This window comes from Dendrobium catenatum, unplaced genomic scaffold, assembly GCF_001605985.2.
Source record: "Dendrobium catenatum unplaced genomic scaffold, ASM160598v2 fragScaff_scaffold_323, whole genome shotgun sequence".
Classification (NCBI taxonomy): domain Eukaryota; kingdom Viridiplantae; phylum Streptophyta; class Magnoliopsida; order Asparagales; family Orchidaceae; genus Dendrobium; species Dendrobium catenatum.
The window spans coordinates 2518845-2541559 of NW_021318785.1; the positions used below are offsets into that span (position 1 = coordinate 2518845).

Sequence of the window (22715 nt, forward strand, 5' to 3'; positions counted from 1 at the left end):
TAATTGAAAATGTTTTATTAGTTTATGATTTAAAGCATAACTTACTAAGCATTAGTCAATTATGTTATAAAGGTTTGACATAAAATTTATTTCTGACAAATACCAGATTAGTTTAAATAACAAACTTGTTTTAGAAGGAAAATGAATGAATAATGTTTATATGTTAGATTTTGATTGTATTGATAGTTCAAATTCATTTTGCTTAAAAATAATAGTAGATAACTCGTGGCTATGTCAAAGGAGACTATGCCATACTAGTATGAAAACACTTAGAAACATCACTTAGAAAAACCTAGTTAGAGGCATACCTAAGTTAGACTTCACTAAGGACCATTTATGCGATGCCTGCCAACTAGGAAAATAAATCAAATCATCCTTTCATTCAATCAAAGATGTAATCACCTCTAGGCCATTAGAAATCCTTCACATGGACTTATTTGGACCCGTTAGCACAGCTAGCCTAGGTGGAAAAAATTATGGATTTGTGATTATAGATGACTTCACTAGATTCACTTGGATAAGATTCCTAGCATATAAGAATGAGTCATTTGAGGAATTTAAGATATTCTCCATTTGTATTCAACGAAAATTAGGATGTGAAATTTCAACAATCCATAATGATCATGATGGAGAGTTTCAAAATGAAATATTTGAATCATTCTGTCAAGAGATAGGAATAGAGCGTAATTTCTCAGTCCCTAGAACTCCTCAGCAAAATGGAATAGTAGAAATAAAGAATAGAACTTTGGTAGAAGCTGCTAGGGCAATGTTAGCTGAGTACACCCTTCTTAGGTATTTTTGAGAAGTAGTAGTTAACATGACGTGTTACGTCTTAAATAGGGTGAACATTATATCGAAGCTAAATAAAACTCCTTATGAACTCCTTAAGGGCCAGACACCGAATCTTTCACACTTACATATTTTTGGTTGCAAGTGCTTTATTTAATAAACGATAAACTTCCCTTATGAAAATTTGATCCCAAGTCTGATGAGGGTGTCTTCTTAGGTTATTCATCTATAGATAAGGCCTATATAATCTTTAATAAGAAAACCCTAGTAATAAAAGAGTCCACCCATGTAGTATTTGATGAATCAGATAAGCCCTCTAAATCTAAAACTAAAGAAGATGAAATAGAGGAAATTTAAGGAGTAGAAACTATGACCATAGGAGAAAGGGTAGAATCTCAAGAAGATTTGCCTAGAAAATGGGGATACTCTTATAGTCATCCAAAAGAATTAATTTTAGGAGACCTGTTAGAAGGTGTGAGAACTAGGCACAGACTTACGAATGAGGATAGTCATTTAGCATTCATCTTTATGATAGAACCCATAAGTATATATCAAGCTTTAGGAGATGAATTCTGGATCCTAGTAATTCAAGAAGAATTAAACCAATTCATCAGGAATGATGTTTGGGAGTTAGTCAAGAGACCAAAAGAATAGTGTGTAGTTGGAACAAAATGGGTCTTTAAAAATAAGGTGAATGACTCAAGAACCATAATAAGAAATAAAGCTAGACTAGTAGCTAAGGGGTATAACCAAATTGAGAGAATAGACTTTGAAGAACCCTTTGCCCTAATAGCTAGACTAGAAGCCATAAGAGTGCTCTTAGCTTTTTCTTGCTTCAAAATTTTTAAACTATATCAAATTGACGTAAAGAGTGCTTTTCTGAATGGGGTAATCAAGGAGGATGTTTATGTTGAGCAACCCCCTAGATTTGAAAGTTTATAATTTCCAAACCATGTATTCAAATTAAAAAAGGTACTATTAAAAGTTCGTTAGGGATGTTAAGCCCTTATAAACTAATCCTAAGGCTAACCAAGAGGGGGGGGGTGAATTAATATTTTAAAAATCTTTCAATCAAAACACAAACTCAAACCAAATCAAAATTCACCACAAAGAAAATCAAAGTGCGGAAATAATAAAGGAAAGAACACATCAAATTTAGAGTGGTTCGGTCAAACCTTGACCTACATCCACTCGTCGGAGGCACCTTCCGAGTATTATACTAAACTCAGTGTCTCTCCTTTAGCCCTCATAGCTAGGCGGAGAAGCTCTTATAAAATCACTTCCACCTTCTCCAATGTGGTGGAGTAGTTGGGTCTTTGACACCAAAGATATCTTCTTCATCCCAAAACTTCCCTCAAGATGAGCCTTGAATCCGATGGTATTAAGGTGTAAGCTTGTCGGAGCAACCGTGTAAAACCCCCACACCACACTCCCTTGAAAGCCCCTCCAAGGATCTTCTCCCTCTCTCAATCTCCACACTTTCCTCTCTCTCTTTCAAGCACTCTCTTCAAGTTTTCTCTAGAAGAAATAAAGCCTTAATGGCTGCCAAAGATGCTTTCAAAGTCTTTGACAAAGCTTAAATAGAAGAGCTCCAAAAAGGTTCTTAAAAGCACCAAACAGACATTATCATCCAGGATGATCGTGGGATCATCCCGTACGATGCTCTTAAAAAGAGGGATTTAAAAAACTCTAAAAACTCAATTTTGGTACCACTTATCATCCATGACGATCGAAGGATCATCCCGTATGATGTGCTTAAAAGGGGGCTTCAAAATACCCTAAAAAGTCAATTTCGATGCCAAAAATCATCCAAGATGATCGCAAGATTGTCTAATACGATGTGGAGAATTTGATGTGATAGTCCCGGACAATATTAAGATAGTCTAGGATGATTAGTACAAAATTATACAGATCATCCAAGATGATATTGTGGATCATCCGAGACGATTAGAAGAAAAATTATGGTATTTCAACTTGGACGATTTAGGAAGATCAAGTATGTCGGCAAACATCGTCCAGTATGATATATAGATCGTCCAGGATGGTCGGATTGAAAAATTTAATCATAATTAATCCCCTAATCACAGGATCAACTTAGGCATGATTTATATTTATCGTCCTTGACAATCAAGATTATCCGAGATGATTAGAACAAAAAATAAATCTTAAAATCTTGCCTAAATTAGCATTGGTGGCTATTTTCCAAGATCATAAGGACGATCAAAATCGTCCAGTATGATTAGTTCAAAACTTAATCTTTTGGATTTGACTAGATCTCGCTCCCTTGAGTATGTGTGTGCAAGGTCACCAAGCAAGCATTCTCCCTTATAGGACTTGACTCAAGAAATTAAAAATACATTAATGAATATTACAAATAAAACATGTTCTATTAAAACTTGAGTATTGAATGGCGCATCATAATCCTGAAAAGTTAGTATATACAAAAAAAAAACATATATTCCAAATAAAAGTATATAATAGAAACTGGGCCATAATATTTGATATTATAAAAACATAAACTCATAAGCTCGAGTTGCAACAATCTCCCCCTTTTTGATGATTACAAATACTACTAGTTGAATTTGCAAAATTTAAAATATTTTCTCCTAATCTCCCCCCACTAGAATAAAAATTAGAAAATAGAGGAAGACAAAATTTTTGTTTTTTTTAGTTTTTTTAAAAATGAAACAAATATAATAGTGCTTTCTCCCCCTTTGATATTATTAAAAAGAGGAGGGGCACAAATAATTAGAATAATAAAAATGATTAAAAAATAAATGATCCGTGATCTAGTGAAAAAATAAATCAAATATTCTTAATATAAAAAAGTTACATCTTGATTTTATTCAAGAACTTAGTAAGAAATGTATTGATAATGCATAACTCAGAAAGGTTAGAAATTCAAAAATTATTAATCCAAGCACAAGTTCTTTTAAAGGCTCAAAAACTTTTTAATCCAATATCTAAATTAAGGAACAAATTAAAAAAAGAAATACTTAAATTTTCAAAACTCCTTTCATAAAATATATCAAATAGAAGATTAATGCAAAAATTGGTAAATTAGGAATCACGATTTTCAAGCTCAGGTATTAAAAATATCAAAGGTTTTCTTAAGCTTTAAGAAGTATAAGAATGGTAAGCTTTATTTTTTGTGGGATCATTTTATGCCTCTTGTTAGTTTTATTGGTGCACTTTGCACATCTTTTAATTTTTTATACACTTTGTGTATTTTTTTCAATGTTGGCATCATTGCGCATCTTTTGATTTGAGGTCATTGGCCACTTTTTTTTTAATATACTACCTTTCTGAAATTTTAAAAACAAAAGTAAACTCATTCTATTAACAAAAGAAAATTATGAGGTAGATTTAATAACTTGCAAAAGACCCTTATGCGATAAATAAAATATACGGAGATGAAAAAAGATCAGTTTCAAAATCTAATTTATAATATGATGAAGATTTTGAATCAAAAGTAAAATAACATCTTTAAGAAAAGATATAGAGAGACAAAATCACGAGTTTCCTTTCTTTGACTGTTTTTAGAGAAGTCAACCACAATTTACATAAGAATTCAAGAAAAATAGGAGGTAGAATTTTCATTTTTAGAAAAGTGAATATGTGTGTTGATCAGAGAGAACTTTACAAAAAGAAAAATAAAGACAAATTTAAAATTTTAAAGTGAAGATAGAACGAAAAAGAATAAACTCAAAGAAAACACATAAAACTAAAAAAAAACATACACAAACAAATAAACACACAAACAAGGGTTTAAACATCATCTTGCTCCTAGTCTGTTGATTTAGAAGCTAGGTATGCCTAGGAGATTTTTTGCTTTTCATTATTTACCCTTTTTACAATTTGCTCAGCTTTATCCTTTTCTTTTGTAGAAAGAGTTTTCAAATTACAGCACTGATTTTTTATTTATCCAGGTTTCCTATATTCAAAATAAATAACATCAGAATAAATTTGAACATTCTTACCATTTTTACCTTTGTTCAACTTTTGTTGATGCTTATGCTTGTGCTTTAGTAAGCTTTCCAATTTGCTTATTAACTCATCACTTTCGTCATCTATTAAGCCACTTTTTTTTGTGTCTTTAGCTTTTAGCACTATCATTTCTCCTGCAACCAAAAGTCTTTGACCCAAACTTTACTTGTAGGAAATGAGTGAGCAAATCAAATTATTAATAGAACATTTATTCAAATTTTTTAATTCACAAATAGCAACAACTTTGGCATCAAACTTATCAAGTAGATAACATAGAATTTTATTGACTTTTTCAAAGTTTGAAAATTCTTTACCTAAAGTATGTAATGATGTCACAATTTGAATAAATCTATTATGCATGTCTAAGATCGTCTCATAAATTTTCATGTAAAATAATTCATAATCATGTATTAAAGTATTCAACCTGGATTACTTGATTTCACTAAAGCCTTCGTATATAGTGTGTAATTTATCCCAAATTTATTTGCCAGTAGTGTACGTGAAAACAAACATACAATCTTCAGAATTTAAAGAACATGAAAAAATAGTTTAATGATTTAGCATTTAATTGAGCATTGATTTGTTCTTTCATACTCTATTGATTAAAAGGAATATCAATTTTAATTCTATCTATTATATGTAATAATATAGAATAACGAGTTAAAATCATTTGCCACATTTAGTAATCAATTGATTACAAGAAAGTAGACATGCAAATTTTTTAAAAATCAAAAGTAATATTTTCAAATAAAGGTGATCTAGTGATTGAATAACCTTCCACAATATTATGATTATAAAAATTATCCATGGATCAAAGTTCAAAAGTTTTCAAAAACTTGTTTTTATGAATCCCGCTCTGATACCACTTGAAAGTTTGTTAGGGATGTTAAGCCCTTATAAACTAGTCCTGAGGCTAACCAAGAGGTGGGGGGGGGGGGGGGAATTGGTATTTTAAAAATCTTTCAATTAAAACACAAACTCAAACATAACCAAAATTCACCACAAAGAAAATTAAAGTGCAGAAATTAAATGTGGAAATAATAAAGGAAAGTACACACCAAATTTATAGTGGTTCGATCAAACCTTGACCTACGTCCACTCCTCAGAGGCATCCTCTGAGTATTGCACTAAACTCAGTCTCTCTCCTTTAGCCCCCACAACAAGGCGGAGAAGCCCTTATAAAATCACTTCCACCTTTCTCGGTGCGGCAGAGTAGCCGGGTCTTTTGACACCAAAGAGATCTTCTTCTTCCTAAAACTTCCCTCAAGATGAGCCTTGAATCCGATTGTACTAAGGCGCAAGCTTGCCGGAGCAACCGTGTGAAACCCCCTCCAAGGATCTTCTCCCTCTCTCAAACTCCACCCTTTCCTCCTCCCTTTCAAGCTCTCTATTCAAGTTTTCTCCGGAAGAAATGAAGCCTCAAAAGCTGCCAAAGATGCTTTTAAAGTCTTTGATGCTTTTAAAGTCTTTGACAAAGCTTAAATAAAAGAGCTTCAAAAAGTCTCTTAAAAGCACCAAACCGACATTATCATCCAGGATGATCGCAGGATCGTCCCGTATGATGTGCTTAAAAAGAGAGTTTTAGAAAACCCTAAAAACTTAATTTTGGTGCCACATATGATCCAGGACAATCGAAGGATCATCCTGTAGGATGTGCTTAAAAAGAGGGCTTCAAAAATCCCTAAAAACACAATTTCGGTGCCACAAATCATCTTTGATGGTCACAGGATCGTCTAATACTATGTGCAAAATTTGACCTACTAGTTCCGGACGATATTAGGATAGTCTAGGACAATAAGTGTAAAATTGTACAGATTATCCAGGATGATATTTTGGATCATCTGGGATGATTAGAAGAAAAATTATGATATTTTGGCTTGGATGATTTAGGAAAATCAAGTATGTCAGCAAACATCGTCTTGTATGATATATAAATTGTCCAGGACGATCGAAATGAAAAAAATAATCATAATTAATCCCCTAATCATAGGATCAATTTAGGCATGATTTATATTGATCATCCGGGATGATTAGAACAAAAAATAAATCTTAAAATCTTGCATATATTAGCATTTGCGGATGTTTTCCAAGATGATAAAGGATCATCTTGTACGATTAGTTCAAAACTTGATCTTCTAGATTTGACTAGATCTCGCTCCCTTGAGTGTGTGTGTGCATGGTCACCAAGCAAGCATACTTCCTTATAGGACTTGACTCAAGAAATTAAAAATACATCAATAAATATTACAAATAAAACATGTTCTATTAAAACTTGAGTCTTGAATGGTGTATAGTAATCCTGAAAAGTTAGTATACACATAAATAAATACATATTGCAAATACAAGTAGACAATAGAAAGTGAACCATAACATTTATTATCATTAAAAATATGAACTCATAAGCTTGAGTTGCAATAATTATATGGGTTAAAGCAAGCACCTAGAGAGTGATATGAATGACTTAGCTCATTCTTACTAGATAGAGGATTTTTTAAGGGTAGTGTGGACACTACACTCTTTATACAAAAGGTTGAAAATGAAATTCTCATTATTCAGATTTATGTGGATGACATTTTGTTTGGATCTTCAGATAAAAAATTATGTGATGAATTTTCAAAAAATAATGAGTAATGAGTTTGAAATGAGCATAATGGGAGAGCTTAATTACTTTCTTGGCTTTACTGTAAAACAAATGGATAATGGAACATTTCTTAGCCAAATGAAATACATTAAGGATCTTCTAAAAAAATATGAAATGGATAGTGCTAAGCCCATGAACACTCCAATGAGCTCTACAATTCAACTAGACAAAGACCCGAATGGAAAATTAGTAGACCAGAAAAAATATAGAGGAATGATTGGATCTCTCCTCTACCTTACTGCCAGTAGACAGGATATAATGTTTAGTGTGTGCCTTTGTGACTATTTTTAAGATGATCCTAAAGAGTCTTACTTAACTGCGGTCAAGAAAATCCTTAGATATCTACTAGGCACTCCGAACTTAGAAATTTGGTATCATAAGAACAACACTTTCTTTGAAATTATAGGGTGATGAGATTCTGATTTTACAGGATGTAGGGTAGATGGAAAAATCACCTCTTGTACCTACCAATTCATAGAATATTCTTTAGTTTCTTGGTCCAGTAGGAAGCAAAATTCGGTAGCCCTTTCCACGGCCGAGGCAGAATATATTGCAATAGGAAGTTGTGTTGCACAAGTACTATAGTTGAAATAACAACTTTTTGATCTTGGATTAACTGTAGGAACCATCTCAATCATGTGACAATAAAACTGCAATCTATATCTCTAAAATCCAATTCAACACTCTCGACAAAAATACATAAACATTAGACATCATTTCATAATAGATCATATTGCTAAAGGACATATATAATTAATCACATAGCTATAAGAGATCAATTGGCAAACATCTTCACTAAACCACTAGCCTATGACACCTTTAGCACTTTGAGGATAAGACTTGGTGTCATAGACATTAATACATAATTCAAAAAAAAAAAAAAAAATCTTCTAAGGCTGTTCCTGATCATCACAAACTCACTATACAAAAATTAAAAGTTGACATTTTCTTTATCATACTGTACAATCCACTATCATACTGTATGATTTATCAAACCCACACAAATCACAACCCAAACTCAAATATCATCTATGTTGATCATGCTATACGATCACTATTGTACTGTATGATATAGATATATGGTCATTCAATCCATTCGCTATGACATTATTGCACATCATACTATATGATTCCTGCTCTTCGTACTATACGAGCCACATCAACAACAGATTGGGGTGACTTTACTCTATTTTGTATGACATTTATGGCTCATCGTACTATACGATACCTCCTCTTTATACTGTATGATCCACATCAGCGAAACAGATAAGATGACTTAAAGGTGGTTGGTACGATATAATAGCCCTTTCGTACTATGCGAACACCTGTTCATACTTGTTGGTGGAATTTTGAAAACATACTTTAAAAATATTAGTTTTCTTTGGAGATTTTAAGATTAAGGTTGAGCTCTAATTCTAAGGTCGAATCAACTCGTTAGAAAGAGTATATCACCCCGGGGGACAAAGATAAACTTTCATAACGGTGTTCAGACTTAGAATTATGTAAACTCATCTTGAATATTATGATCAGGTCCTAAAGAGAACTTCATATGGCCCCGAAGGAACAAAGTAGAGTTCAACTAAATACCCAATTACAATATTCAAGAAGTATGATCGTCGCATTCACATCCAAAGCCTTATCGAAGAAGGATATATCTCCCCAAAGGGAAATGATACCATTCTACGATAATTCTTCTAATGCAATGACGACGATCATTCTTTAACTTTTCCCAAAGAAATCTAGTGAAGTTTTAAAATCAATTTTAAAATCAGGTGTGTGGGGTTCCAAACCTCCTACGAGCGCAAGCCCTCGTAGTTAATTACATCGTAGGGACACAAAGTCCCCTACGAAAACTCTCGATTAGAATAAGAATGAAATTTTATTAGATTTTCTATGAGTGATATCAAAGCATGAATAGAATTATTGGAAAATCAAAAGGGAATGGATCAAAATTGAGCACTTATTAACAGAATCAAATGGAGAAGAGTAGGGGACACTTTGAGATTCTGGAACCATACGGAAGTGTCCCAACTTAATCTAAATGTTGGGCTTTATGTTTTAGGATTGAAATGAAGCTTTAATTAGAGTTGAGTATTTTATTAGAAATTTGGGATTAGATTCATACATCATAATAATTAATTTTTAGCATTCATGACTCCAAAAAATCTCAAACCTTCATAAATTATTCTATCAATCATAAAAAAACTAAGGATCAAATGAAATTTGAACATTTTAAGTTATAGATTTTAATTTTCTAAGATCTAGATCTATCTAAATAAATTAATAAATTAGTTAGAATATCTAAAATTCATATAAAGATTTTGGAAAATCTTAAAATTACAAAATCAAGTCCTCAATTGATAAATAATTAATCTAAAATCATTTACTCTCCAAATTCATAGGAAGCTCTAATTTTTAGTTTTATAATAATTATGAAAATTAGTTTTTGATTAAAAAAATCCAAAAATTGGTTGGCTTTATGTTTTGATTGTCCCCTTCCTTACCCTGGCCGGCTGGGAGAAAACCCTTCGAATGAAAGGATACTAAAATCGACAATGAAGAATGCGTGGAAGTGTATGAAGAAGCAACAAATAGTGCCTCTCGATATTCTCTTCTGGAAATACTTGGAATCAAGTAGATATTATTATATATATAACATTCCGGATGACAAGAAATTGTTATTAATTCTTTCAAAGTATTTGAAATTGGAGGATTTGATGGAGGCCCAACAGCGGCCTGTGGGCTGTGCCGTTACGTCGAACATGCAATTCTTTTTTTTTTCCCCTTTTTTTTAAATAAAAACAAGTACTTAGCCCTTCTAATTAGATAAAATATCAATACATATAAGATCGAAAAAAACAGTGTGAATATAATTTATGTTATGATAAGATTATTTTTATGATATATTTTATGCATTCTATATTTTTCTTGAATATTGATACATCGTACAAAAATTACCTTGATCGGGCACTTATCTCAAAGCAAAATCAAGTTGGAAACTTCCGAAATCAAAATCAAGAGCATCTGAACTCTGATTTCAGCAAACCTAACTGAGCGTCTCGGAAATACAAAGCCAACGGCACCAAATTCAACCCAATCCGAGCCCAAATGGATCCAAATCAAGGACCCGAAACGCTGTTGGAAGGTTCAAACTACAATTTGGATTACCAAACGGCTTTCAAACATAACAAACTTATAGTCGAATCGAGCGGCTCAACGAGATGAATCCAACGAGCCCAATATCACTGAATTCCGACATTACTACGACATTCAAACGTCCATCGAACGGTTCATGATTAAGGGATTCAAGATCGGCCGTCCATCCAACCACTCCCAACTAACCCTTGATCCTCCACCTATTTACGGGTCTTGTCATTCCCAAAATGTATAAATAGAGCCCACTCTCCTCTTGAAAAGGGACCCCTAAGCCTTAGGAAAAAAGAGAGAGATCGGAGATCGCTCTTGCTTCCTAGCCTCATCGGCCACCGCCGGAGTTTCGTTGGACCATCGCCGGAGTTCCACCGGACCACCAACTGACGCCCTGTGCTCCATCAGATCACCACCTAACGCTGTCATTCCGCCGAACCACTACCTGATGACCTGTGCTCCACCGGATCACCACTTAACGCCGTCATTCCGCCGGACCACCACCTGACGCCTTGTGCTCCACCGGACCACCGCCTAACATCTTCATTTAAGGCCCGGAGTTCTGCCAAATATTCATCTAAGGCCCAGAGTTTTGCCTGATCATTATCTAAGGCCCGAAGTTCTGCCTGATCATCATCTAAGGCCCAGAGTTCTGCCAAATATTCATCTAAAACCCGGAGTTCTGTCTGATCATTATCCAAGGCCTGAAGTTCTGCCAGATCATCATCTAAGGCTTGAAGTCCAGCTAGACCATTATCTGACACCCGGACTTCTATTGTACAATTGTTACTTGTAATCTGATCATTCTCAGAAGCGAGCCAGCCTATTGTAACCAACTCAAGTTTTAGTAAAATATTTTCAACTGGGATAGGCCCCGTGGTTTTTCCCCTTTTTATGGGTTTCCACATAAAAAATCCTGTGTTCTCTGTGTGTGAGCTAGATATTCGTACAACGCTAAAAAAAACGATTAAAACTCTATCGCCTCGTATATTCTAACCCACAACAAATATAATAATATCATTAGATTTTTTTTAAAACTTGATAATTTATTTCATGAAAAAAAAAAAGAGATACAACCATCCAAAGAGGATTAAGCGGACATCAGCTAAAGGAAAAAAAAATTAAAAATCACTGTGAAAAAAAACAACCAAAAAGGAAGAATCACCGAATTCAGGCTCAATTAGTAGCAAAACGTTGCGACAATCCAAATGGCAAGTAACAAGCCAGAAAAACCAAATAGCCGAATCACGCACAAAGAGTAGCAAGAACCCGCCAACAGTAGTTGCCAACAAGCCATACGATCAGATGGATAGCATGTTTGTCTCATCATTGCCCATGCTAAAAATCTCAGCCCCACCAACCAAGCCAACAAAAAACTGTCGCAAATCCAAATCCAAAGAACCATACAACCAATCAACCACAGCATCCAAACAGAAGGAAACACCAAAAACTTAATTGGATTTCCTGCAAAAACGTTTTCCCCAACCAAGGAAAAGTCATTTCCCATCAGAGGATCCATCTGCAACTTATAAGCTTCATGAAGACCCCCAGACGAGTCAACAAAAAAAGCCCGATCCACGTCCCTACTAATAGGGGAAACATCCAACAAATCCGAGTGGTCCACAGAGCAATCTCTAAGCTTGCCCAATTGAGCTTGCAATGCAACATTGAAAATTAATGACATCGGCACATCAACAAATTGAGCAGACGTAAGAACTCCCACAGATGTACCCGAACCAGTTATAAGAGAAACATCAGTAGACCAACCCAAATCAGTGGATCCATCATCCACGACCTTATTATCTCCACATTGACCCTCAAAAGTATCCACCAAAATTTCATCAGAATCACCGTCACTAGGGAGCTTCTCACCAACATTAGGAGAAAGAACATCAGCAGGCGCTCTAGCTCCCTCCAACACAATAATCTAGGAGCAAATCGCAGGTACAGGATCCTCCACCGAGACCTCCAAAGGAGGAACCAAAAAATCCACATCTGTTGGATTGTCAGCTACATCCTTAGGCACCACAACACGATCTAAAGGCTGAATGCCATCAACATGGCCATCCGCAATATTAATATTATTCAAAAAGGTTCAAGTACCACCACACGAGCCAAATGCTAAATGCCATCAACATGGCCATCCACAATATTAACATTATTTAAAACAGGTTCAACAGCCTTATTCAAAATAGTATGAGCTAAAGCTAAATGGGGTTGAAGGATTTTGCATTCAGATTTAGAGTGCCCCAGAGACTTACAATGTGAGCAATAATAGGAAAAATCCTACATAACCATCGGTTGTATATACCCAAAATTTTCGGACCAACCCACACACTATCAGGATAGGATTTAGTAATATCCAACATAAACAGGACATGAGCCACCAAAGACCTAGAGCCAGACGACATAACATGATCAATCTTAAGAGGCCGCACAAACATAGACCCTAAACCATGCAGAATCATCGGGGAGAAGAGATGGGGTCGCAGGTTAGGAAAAGAAATCCATATAGGAATAATGAGTGATTCAATTTCAACATCAATGGTTGACACCCACTTAAAAATTTTTATGTAGCAATTATTAACAAAATAAGAATGGCGTGCAAACACACGACAGTAGTCTAGGTCATTGACAAGTTTGATTAACATATGCCTGGGATTAAGAACGGTAACAGAAAACTCACCATTGAGCTTGAGGTTAATTTTTTTTTTTTCGAATAGCCTCAAACGATGGTCTACGCGAAGGGAATTTACCAACCAAAGCAAACTCAAAAGGAGCCACTAATGCTAAAATTTCAGCTTCCAAAACCCACAACGACGACAAACCGCAGAATGAAGCAATTTTAAGATCTGGGTAAAGAGATGGAGAAGAACCATTAGATAAAGCATAACGGAAATACTTCGAAGAAGATTTGCCGGCCATAATAATATTATTAGATAATTTTATTAAACTATCAGAAAATTTTAACTAAGCATGTATATAATAATATTAAATTATTAAATATGCTTAAGTATTTTAATAAAAAAATATGAATATTTAATGTTTTAGTTGAATTGTCTTATAATCTAATCATATTGTTCTTTAATTTTATTGTACTGAGAAATAATGTGATGTGTAAAATGAATGATATATATTACAAAAATAACATAGGTGATATCAGAACACATTGTCATTTATTCACATTGGCATTTATTTATTTTCAACAATAGACAACTCATTCATCAAATAACGAAGAGGTTTAAGAAAATGTTGAACCTAGCTAGCTGAATTCATTAAGATGTAATATACTTACTATTGCCATAAATAATATCATGCAAATTTAGATAAAAAAATGTTCAAATTTTGTTATCTCATTATGGGATCTGAAAATTCAGCCCCCCCGCCTCCCCGCCGCCGCTCGGGGGAGTTTTAACGGATTAAGTTCCTGGGTAAATTTTGGAAAGGTATATTGGGATTGTAGATATGACATATCTAGAGATTTCGCCCTGATTTTGTGAGGACTTTATTATCTGAGTTCTGGTTTCCTATGGTTTCCTATAGGTGCAAGCTCCTATAGTTAATTACCCCTCCCGATCATAAGAGAGAACTTTCAATTAAGGCTAGTCATCAATATCTCCGTAGATATGTTCAGCCAAGGGGTGCAAACGAGTCAAGTAAAGCTTGAGCCTGGGGGTGTTCGAGTAAAGCTCGACTGTCAAATACTAAGCTCGAGTCAGAGCTCGAAAGATGAGCTTGAGCTCGACTCATCTCACGAAACGAGTCGAGTCGATTGACTCGTCAAGCTCCTATGTCGTCTGCGAATCCAGCTAGTCGTCCTAAGCTACGTAGACCTCCGTCGACTGTCGTCTCATCGTCGAAGCCGCAAATCCCGCTCGTCCGTGAATCCCGCTAGTCGTCCCGAGCTACGCCGACCTCCGTTGACCATTGTCTCGTCGTCAAAGCCGCAAATTTTGCTCGTCGTCCCGAGCTACGTCGACCTCCGTCAATCGTTGTCTTGACGTCAAAGCCACAAATCCCGCTTGTCTGAGAATCCCGCTCGTCATCCCGAGCTACATCGACTGCTTGCGAATCCCGCTCCTGCCTATGAATCGAAGCCTGCTCCGGCTTGCGTTTCGAAGCCTTCTCCCACATGCGAATCTAATCCCGCTCCCGCTTGAGAATTGGAGCCCGCTCCCACCTGCGAATCAAATCCTTCCGCTTGCGCTTGTGAATCAAATTCCAATCAAATTCCCTACACGAGCTACTCAACCAGCACTCGAGTCGAGCAGCAGAGTGTTCGAACTAGGGCTCATTAAGCCGTCGAGCTCAAAATTGTGTTCGAGCTCGATAAGCTTGACTCGTCGAGCCCGAGCAGCTCACTAGCCGGCTTGACTCGGTTGCACCCCTAGTTCAGCTTACCAAATCTTGTAATCTGTAAGAGTTGACCTTATATTCACTAAAAGAACAAATAACTGACGATGGAATAGAACACGGATGCGTTGAGCTTGCTTTACTTTCTCCTGTAGGAAGAAATAAGAAGATTGTTCACATAATAAAGATGGCCCAATATATAATTGTAAGAGCAGTGTTCTTTTTTCCAAGGGAATAAATTTCAACATCATTATCACTCGCATCAATTGATAGAAAGACTGCCTGCTCAAATTTTCTTTTTTTTTTTTTTTTTTTGGAATTTTTGGGGCATAGCGTTAATCATTGAAAAAGTAAAAAATTACAAGTGTAAAAAAGGTGTAAAGAACAAATTCAGGACCTCAGACGGTCAAGGCTTGATTTCATTTTTTGTTTCTTTTGAGTATTGTACAGAGGTCAACAACATTATAAAGATGACCCAATATATAATTGTAAGAGCAGGGTTCTTTTTTTCCAAGGGAATAAATTTCAACATCATTATCACTCGCAGCAATTGATAGAAAGACTGCCTACTCAAATTTTCTGTTTTTTCTTTTTCTTTTTATTGGAAATTTTGGGGCATTGCTAGTATATTGATCAAAAGATGATTACAAGGAAAAGGAAATAATACAACTCATAAGATATACAAGAAAGGAAAGAGCTGTAAAGCAAAATCATATAAACCAAAAAGTCAAAAATGTCTCAGGTGAGCTCAGGTAATTCATGAACAGTCACCCAGGCAGAAGAGAATCAAAGCAAGAGCAGCTCAATGCCTGAACCAAAAATAGGGACTTCACGAAGACCCCGGTTGCCATCAAAAGAACCATAATAACGTTCAAGCAGGGTGCAAATTTTTTGCCAGGCCAATTGCTGGAAACGAAACATGGCGGTAGATCGAGGCCCTCTAGTGGTGAGTTCGGACATGGAACCTTTTCGACACATCATTGTCCAGAGACTTCCAAAAACCCATCTTGTAATTGAAATTGCGAAGGGAAGCAAGTCGGAAATGAATGTCTTAAGTTGTCAGAGTTTTTCCATCTAGTGGCCTTAGCCGAAATGGCTAGGACAATCTTGTGAACACAATAGTCGGATTGCAATGCTTCCTCGAAAATCTCCGATCATTTCTTTCACGCCATATGAAGTAAACGAAACAGCATATAACAAAAAAAGAGAAGTTCTTATCATGGGAGTTAAATCGTTGAACTTCATCCAAAAACTCAAAAAGTTGAAGCATAGTAGGTCTAAATAAAAACCCTTCCACATCCGGAATAAGATTCAGTAAAATATGAAAAGAGAAATCGCATTCAAATAGCAGGTGCATAATGCTTTCTGCTGGTGTTTATACATTGGTTATTTGAGAAGCATTTTTTTGCTTTCGGCCTCTTGATGTTGATTTCATTTCAATATGCTCTTTGTGTTAATACTCTAACCCTTAATGTTGACGATGTTTACTCAACAAGCCAAAATGAAAAATGAGAGAGTGTACAAGTCAAAGGTTTGTAAGAGATAGCAAAAGATGAAAGCACAAGCTAGGTGAGATGATAGAACAGATAAATGGAGAGAGAAAACCACGTGCATGTACAGATATAACAAAAATGAGTTTTTAGGCTAGTTTGATCAAGCGAATCATGTAGATTATGATCTTACAAAGAAGATTTATTACACGATGGTAAGATATAGATAATGAGACAAGAGTTTTGTTTGAGACGGTTTTTTTAATGTTTTGTAAAGCAGCTTCCTAATTCAAATATTTCAAGTTCAATAAATTTTTTACTAGAACTTCATTTTAGGAAGCAATAAGAAAGTTGTCCCAAATGAAGTCTAAGACTTCGTTTGGTACGGCTTTTTTATTTCTCCTTAAAGCAAGTTTTTAATGGAAAAAATAAAATTTTTGTATTAAAAAACTGTTTTAAGAAGCAATAAAAAAGCCGTGCCAAACAAAGTCTAAGTAGAGCCAAGCTTCCTTGGAGAGGGTAATTGAAAAAAATCCATCAAATGAGAAGTATGGTAGTGAAAAGGTGCAAGAGAAAAGAATGCTCACATGTAAATATATTAAAAATTTAGAGGAAGCGCCTATAGATTTAAGTGAAATTAGAAGATATATACAAAAAGATTTATCAGAAACTAAATGATAGCTTAAAATTTGCATTATTGGATATAATATGCGAAAGTTGTATCGTAAGATACCCAAAAATACATACCGTTTGGTGAGCATCACATTACAGGAAAATGAAAACTTTGGCATTAAGAGCACTACGCCATAGAATGCTCATATATAAATAAGCATAGGGGGTTCCCATCTATTATCAAACCTACACAGAACTACTTGGCTTAATACATATCAATATGGCTTTGTATTTTCGCCCTCCCATGCTTTCGTACAGTAAGAAGCAGCCAGTGCTCTTTAGCTTTTCTTCCACGCCAACATTTCTAATTCTTCAAGGAAGTATTACAAGATTCCATCCCATAAGCTGCCTCTCAACAGCTAATACAAAAACTTCTCCTGCTCGTCGCACAGCAAATTTTCAGCCAACCATTTGGGATGATAACTACATCCAATCGCTTCCAGTTCATTTCATGGTGATGGCTTATGATTTTAATCATTTGAGTCATTATGAGGAGCTTTTACATTACATCTACGCTTAAAATTGGCAATCATAATTTACATCTACTCAATGTTATTAGATGATGATATGCACATAAATTTTTTTATTCCATCATAAAAATTTACATACATACCATTTTATACCATCCTATTTATATATTTAACACCCAAAATCTTAATATTACATACATATCATCTTATAATATTTTATTATCAAATATGCCACTCATATTTCCTTCCTATCACTCATATATTTCATTTCTATCACTCATATTTGATATGAAAATGAACTATGAGTGGTATTTATGTAATATTAAATTTTTAGATGTTAAATATGTAAATAGAATAGTATATGATGATATGTATGTAAATCTCCCAAATTTTTTTTATTCAATCATAAATTCTTGTACTTTGATATGAAGGTATTTATACCAAATTTGAAAAAAAATAAAAAATCAAAATGATTTTTCTTTTAAACTAAGGCTTCGTTTAAGACGGCTTTCTTATTGCTTCTCAAAATAGAGTTTTAATGCAAAAAATATTTTTTTTGTATTAGAAAGCTGCTTTAAGAAACAGTAAGAAAGTTATCCCAAACAAAGCGTTAGAGATTTGGCTTGAACTAACATATATGTTGAGTTTGAATCGTTCAGTTTCATCTCGATTCGAACTCAACCCAACTCAATTTCTAGCAATCCATTTTTTTAATGTTATTACTCAAGATATAATGGCACATTATTGAACCTATATCCTTAATGATTTAAAGCCAAGGATAATATTGCTTATTTTTCTTAGAGAGTATTACATCATTGAAGTTGATGAAAAATGAGTACATATGCGCAGGAGGAGAAGTATAAACACCAAAGAGATAAATTGAAGGAGGAAGTCAGGTGTTTGATTGGCCAACAACATGGACTTGTTAAACAGCTTGAACTTGTGGATGCCCTACGACAGTTAGGAATTGATTATCATTTTGATTCAGAGATCATGAATTTGTTGAGTTGTATTAGTTCATCAACGGAAAATATACATAACTTGATAAAGAATAACAATCTTTATGGCTCTGCATTGCTCTTTAGGCTTCTAAGGGAGCATGGCATCAATAATGCTGCAATACTAAGGTATGTACCAACATGTGCATGCATATAAAATTTTCATTTAAGGGTTATTTAGTTCATTGTAAATATAATTATAAAATTTAGGTTCAAGCAATATTCTCCCTAATTTCTTGTGTATAATAGAGTCATAAATTCAATTCCATCTTTATGACTTCCTTTAAAAGAAAATCTATATTTTATCTCCATGTGATATTTTATTTATGGCTAGTCTTATTTCTTGTTTTTTTTTTTCAATTGACTTATGACCATGTATCTATAAATAATATTGTTCCATACTTCTAAGTAAATAATATTTATGATATGTTTCCATCCTTAAAAAAGTCCGATATAAATCTAAATAAAATGTTACCTAAACAACAATATTGAGATAACTATATCATAAAAGACACTCTATGTCATTAAATTCTATTGCAATCTTATCTAGAATGCCAATAGGGATAATGATGTATCATTTTTTTCTTATTGTAACTAATTTTAGCTATTAGTTAGCAAGACTAATATTTAGCAATTCATTAATTTTATGTACATCAAGATGCTTTCGGAATAGGACTAAAATGCTAATGAATAAAATAATTTACCTTATTAAACGTCAAATATGATATTAATTCTATTGCATTTTATAATAAGTATGCTTAATAAAATTCTTTTTAATTATTTCGTAGAGTTGATACTCTGATAAGCTGCTTCAAAAAAGTGAGAGAAAGCTTCAATCCCAATCATCAATATGATGTTAAAGAAATGCTCAGTTTGTATGAGGCTTCCTACCTTGCTATGGAAGGAGAGGAAGAACTGGATGAGGCAGGAAAGTTTGCTATGGAGCACTTAAGACGTCTTGATAGATCTTTACTAAGTCCACAACTTATTGAAGAAATAGATCATGCCTTGGAGCTACCCTTGCATTGGAGGATGCCAAGGCTGCATAGTAGGTGGTTCATTGATGCTTATGGGAAACAAGAAAATGTTAATCCCATATTGCTTGAGTTGGCCAAACTAGATTTCAACATAGTACAGAGCATTTATATGACAGAGCTTAAAGAAATCTCTAAGTATTTTGAATTTTTTTTTAATATACATGATCAATCCTTCTCATAATTCTTCTAAGAAATATTATTTCCTTTCACAGTTGGTGGAGAAATCTTGGTGTTCTTTGTGATGAGCTTGATTTTATAAGAGACAGGCTAGTGGAGAACCATTTATGGGCTTTAGGATTTACATTTCAACCTAAATTTTGGAGAAGCAGGAAAGCAATCACCAAGATTAATTGTTTGGTAACAACAATTGATGATGTTTATGATGTTTATGGCACTCTAGATGAGCTAGAGATCTTTACAAATGCCGTTGAAGAGTAAGGAAATACAAAAAATTAATTAATGTGCATACATAAGTTTTAATTAGCTTTGATTATCAAATATGTATAAATAATAATATTATTATAATCTAAATGTAATTAAATTTAAGTATTGAATTATCCTTGATTAAATTATTGCTAAATTAAATTGGAACTCCCAGTTGGAAAATGGATGCAGCTCAACAACTTCCAAATTGTATGAAGATATGCTTGATGGCACTTTTCAATACAATGAATGAAGTTGCGTACTCATTTTTAAAGGAAAAAGAATTGGATATTCTTCCATGCCTTAAAAGAGTGGTAATACAACTTTTAGTTCATTATGTATATGTCTTTAACTTTTAATATAGAATCAAGCTTTTTCTCATAATTCAAACTTTTTGATATAAAATTCTGTTAAGCTACAAATTAGAAATAAAAATATTAAACTAGATTAGATGATTGATGTGGTATAATGTTTTTAACCAAATTATGTTATGATTGTACTCTAGTGGGTCGATTTATGCAAAGCATACTTAATTGAAGCAAGGTGGTATCATAATAGATACACCCCAACATTGGATGAGTACTTGGAGAATGCTTGGGTAACAATATCCGGAAATTGTGGACTATCAGCATCATATTGTCTAAGTGATGACTTGAATGTTGAAGCTCTTGATAGTATAAAATTTTATCCACCCATCGTTCAACATTCATGTATGATTTTCCGACTCTACAATGATTTGGGAACTGACATGGTAAATATGAGCATTTTCTTCAAATCTAAGAATGTAATCTTAATGTTTTCTTTTCTCTTTTTGAATAATTTATTTATTTATGATAGAATCATATTATGTGTTTATTACAGGCAGAGATCCAAAGAGGAGACGTTTTAAAATCAATTCAATGCTATATGAATGAGAAAAATGTTTCAGACTCAGCTGCTCGAGACTATATAAGATGTTTAATAAGAAATTATTGGAAAAAATTGAATGGAGAATATATTACATTTTCAACATCTATAGAATCTTTCAGAAAAGCTTTAGTAGATGTTCCACGAACAGCACAAAGCTTCTATCACTATGGAGATGGATATGGAGAGCCCGGTGGTAAAACCAAGGATCAAATTTTCTTAATGATGATTGAACCAATTCCACTTTAAAAAGGATATCCTTTAAAAAAGGACAGTTACATCCTCATTCCTAATCCATTGTACAATTCCTTTCTCCAAGTGCATGTTATTTGTAATTTAGCTTATGATCAATTTTTTATCCAAGCAATTAGTGCTAATTTTTTGCTTAGTATTAAATCAAATAATGCATTCCAATGTATTTTATAGCTTGTGCTCATAATTACTAATCAATACAAAGCATCCAAGTAAACATGATAATGCAATACATCATAATGTGTGTAAAAAGATCTAGCTGCACTTTACCCTACACAAACAACATCTAAGATATTTTACATTTTTACCTAGTTCATGGCCCTGAAAGGAGATCCATGCTGACGTCCAGAGAGCAGTCGTGCCTCGTAATTGCCATAAAATTATAGTCTTGCATTGGAATAGTTTTAAAAGCTCCAACACATATTTTCAGGCTATGTGACTTCGACATAAAAAAATATGGGGGAAACTAATATGTTATAAACAAAAATTATCTTGATCGGGCACAAATCTCAATGTAAATATAAATCAGAAACTTCCAAAATAAAATTTAGATACGTCCGAGCTCTGATTTCAACATGCTTCTAGTCAAATTGAACATCGCAAGGAGACGAACTTAACGACACTAAATTCAATCCAATCCAAGACCAAGTGAGCCCAAAACGAGGGCCCGAAGCATATTCAGGATGCCTAAAGCATAAATTGGATGACCAAATAATATTCAAATATGTCATGCATATAATTGAATCAAGTGGCTTGACGAGATGACTCCAAAGAGCGTAAGATTATCAAACTTTGACATTATTAAAACACTCAAATGCTTAATAAACGATTCATAATTAAGGGAATTGATATCAGCCATCAATCAAAGCACTACCAACATGCCATTGATTTTCTCCCTATTTACTATTCATGTCACTCCAAAAAATCTATAAATAAACCTCTCATTAAATGAAGAAAAAAAGATGGAAGAGAAAGAAGAGAATAGCGAATGTGAAATCTGGGAGCTCTCTTACCACCAGACTCTTCCTCGACCACCACACGGCCACCGATCATCGTCAGACTTTTACCAGACTTTCGTCTGGCAACTAAACGTCATTAGACTCTTGCCTAACAACCGTCGAACTTCTGCTCTACCACCGTCTGACTTCTACCCAACTGTCATTGTGGTAAACTCCTGAATTTTAACACAAAGTTCAATCTACTTTATGTACTATTGTAATTTGACTGTCCTAAAGTTCAAGCATATGTCAATCTTTGTAACGTGTTCAAACAATAGTGGAATCATTTTGAATGGGCGTGGCGTTCTGATCTTTTTCACCTTTTTATGGTTTTTCATGTAAAAATTATGATGTTTTTAGATTCCTCTGTTTGTGTGCGGATACATGTGCAATGCTAAGATGTAAGATTCTGTTTATTGCCATGAATATTCTAACCCACAATAATACTAAATAAAGACTAATAATCAATAATATTTAATAAAAAATAATTATGAAGTGCACCAAATATCATACATTCTTCACCTAGCTTCTTCATTTAAATCTTCTTGAGGG

At 34.1% G+C, this 22715-nt stretch overlaps 1 protein-coding gene across 1 annotated transcript; it reads left to right on the forward strand.

Moving 5' to 3' along the window:
- The first annotated feature begins 14354 nt into the window (after positions 1-14354).
- Positions 14355-21162, forward strand: LOC114578344 (alpha-terpineol synthase, chloroplastic-like). The gene is made up of 8 exons (XM_020829162.2): positions 14355-14445; positions 17397-17533; positions 18399-18676; positions 19336-19719; positions 19797-20018; positions 20183-20321; positions 20513-20758; positions 20869-21162. The coding sequence occupies exons 1-8, from the start codon at positions 14355-14357 to the stop codon at positions 21160-21162; spliced, it is 1791 nt and encodes a 596-aa protein (XP_020684821.2).
- The last annotated feature ends 1553 nt before the right edge of the window (positions 21163-22715 follow it).

What these genes read in the sequence shown, in the direction of transcription:
- LOC114578344 (XM_020829162.2), top strand. Translation starts at nt 14,355, where the DNA reads ATGTCGTCTGCGAATCCAGCTAGTCGTCCTAAGCTACGTAGACCTCCG. An exon ending in GAGCTTAAAGAAATCTCTAA is followed by an intron (nt 19,720 to 19,796) that starts GTATTTTGAATT and finishes TTCCTTTCACAG; the next exon opens with TTGGTGGAGAAATCTTGGTG. An exon ending in TTCCATGCCTTAAAAGAGTG is followed by an intron (nt 20,322 to 20,512) that starts GTAATACAACTT and finishes ATTGTACTCTAG; the next exon opens with TGGGTCGATTTATGCAAAGC.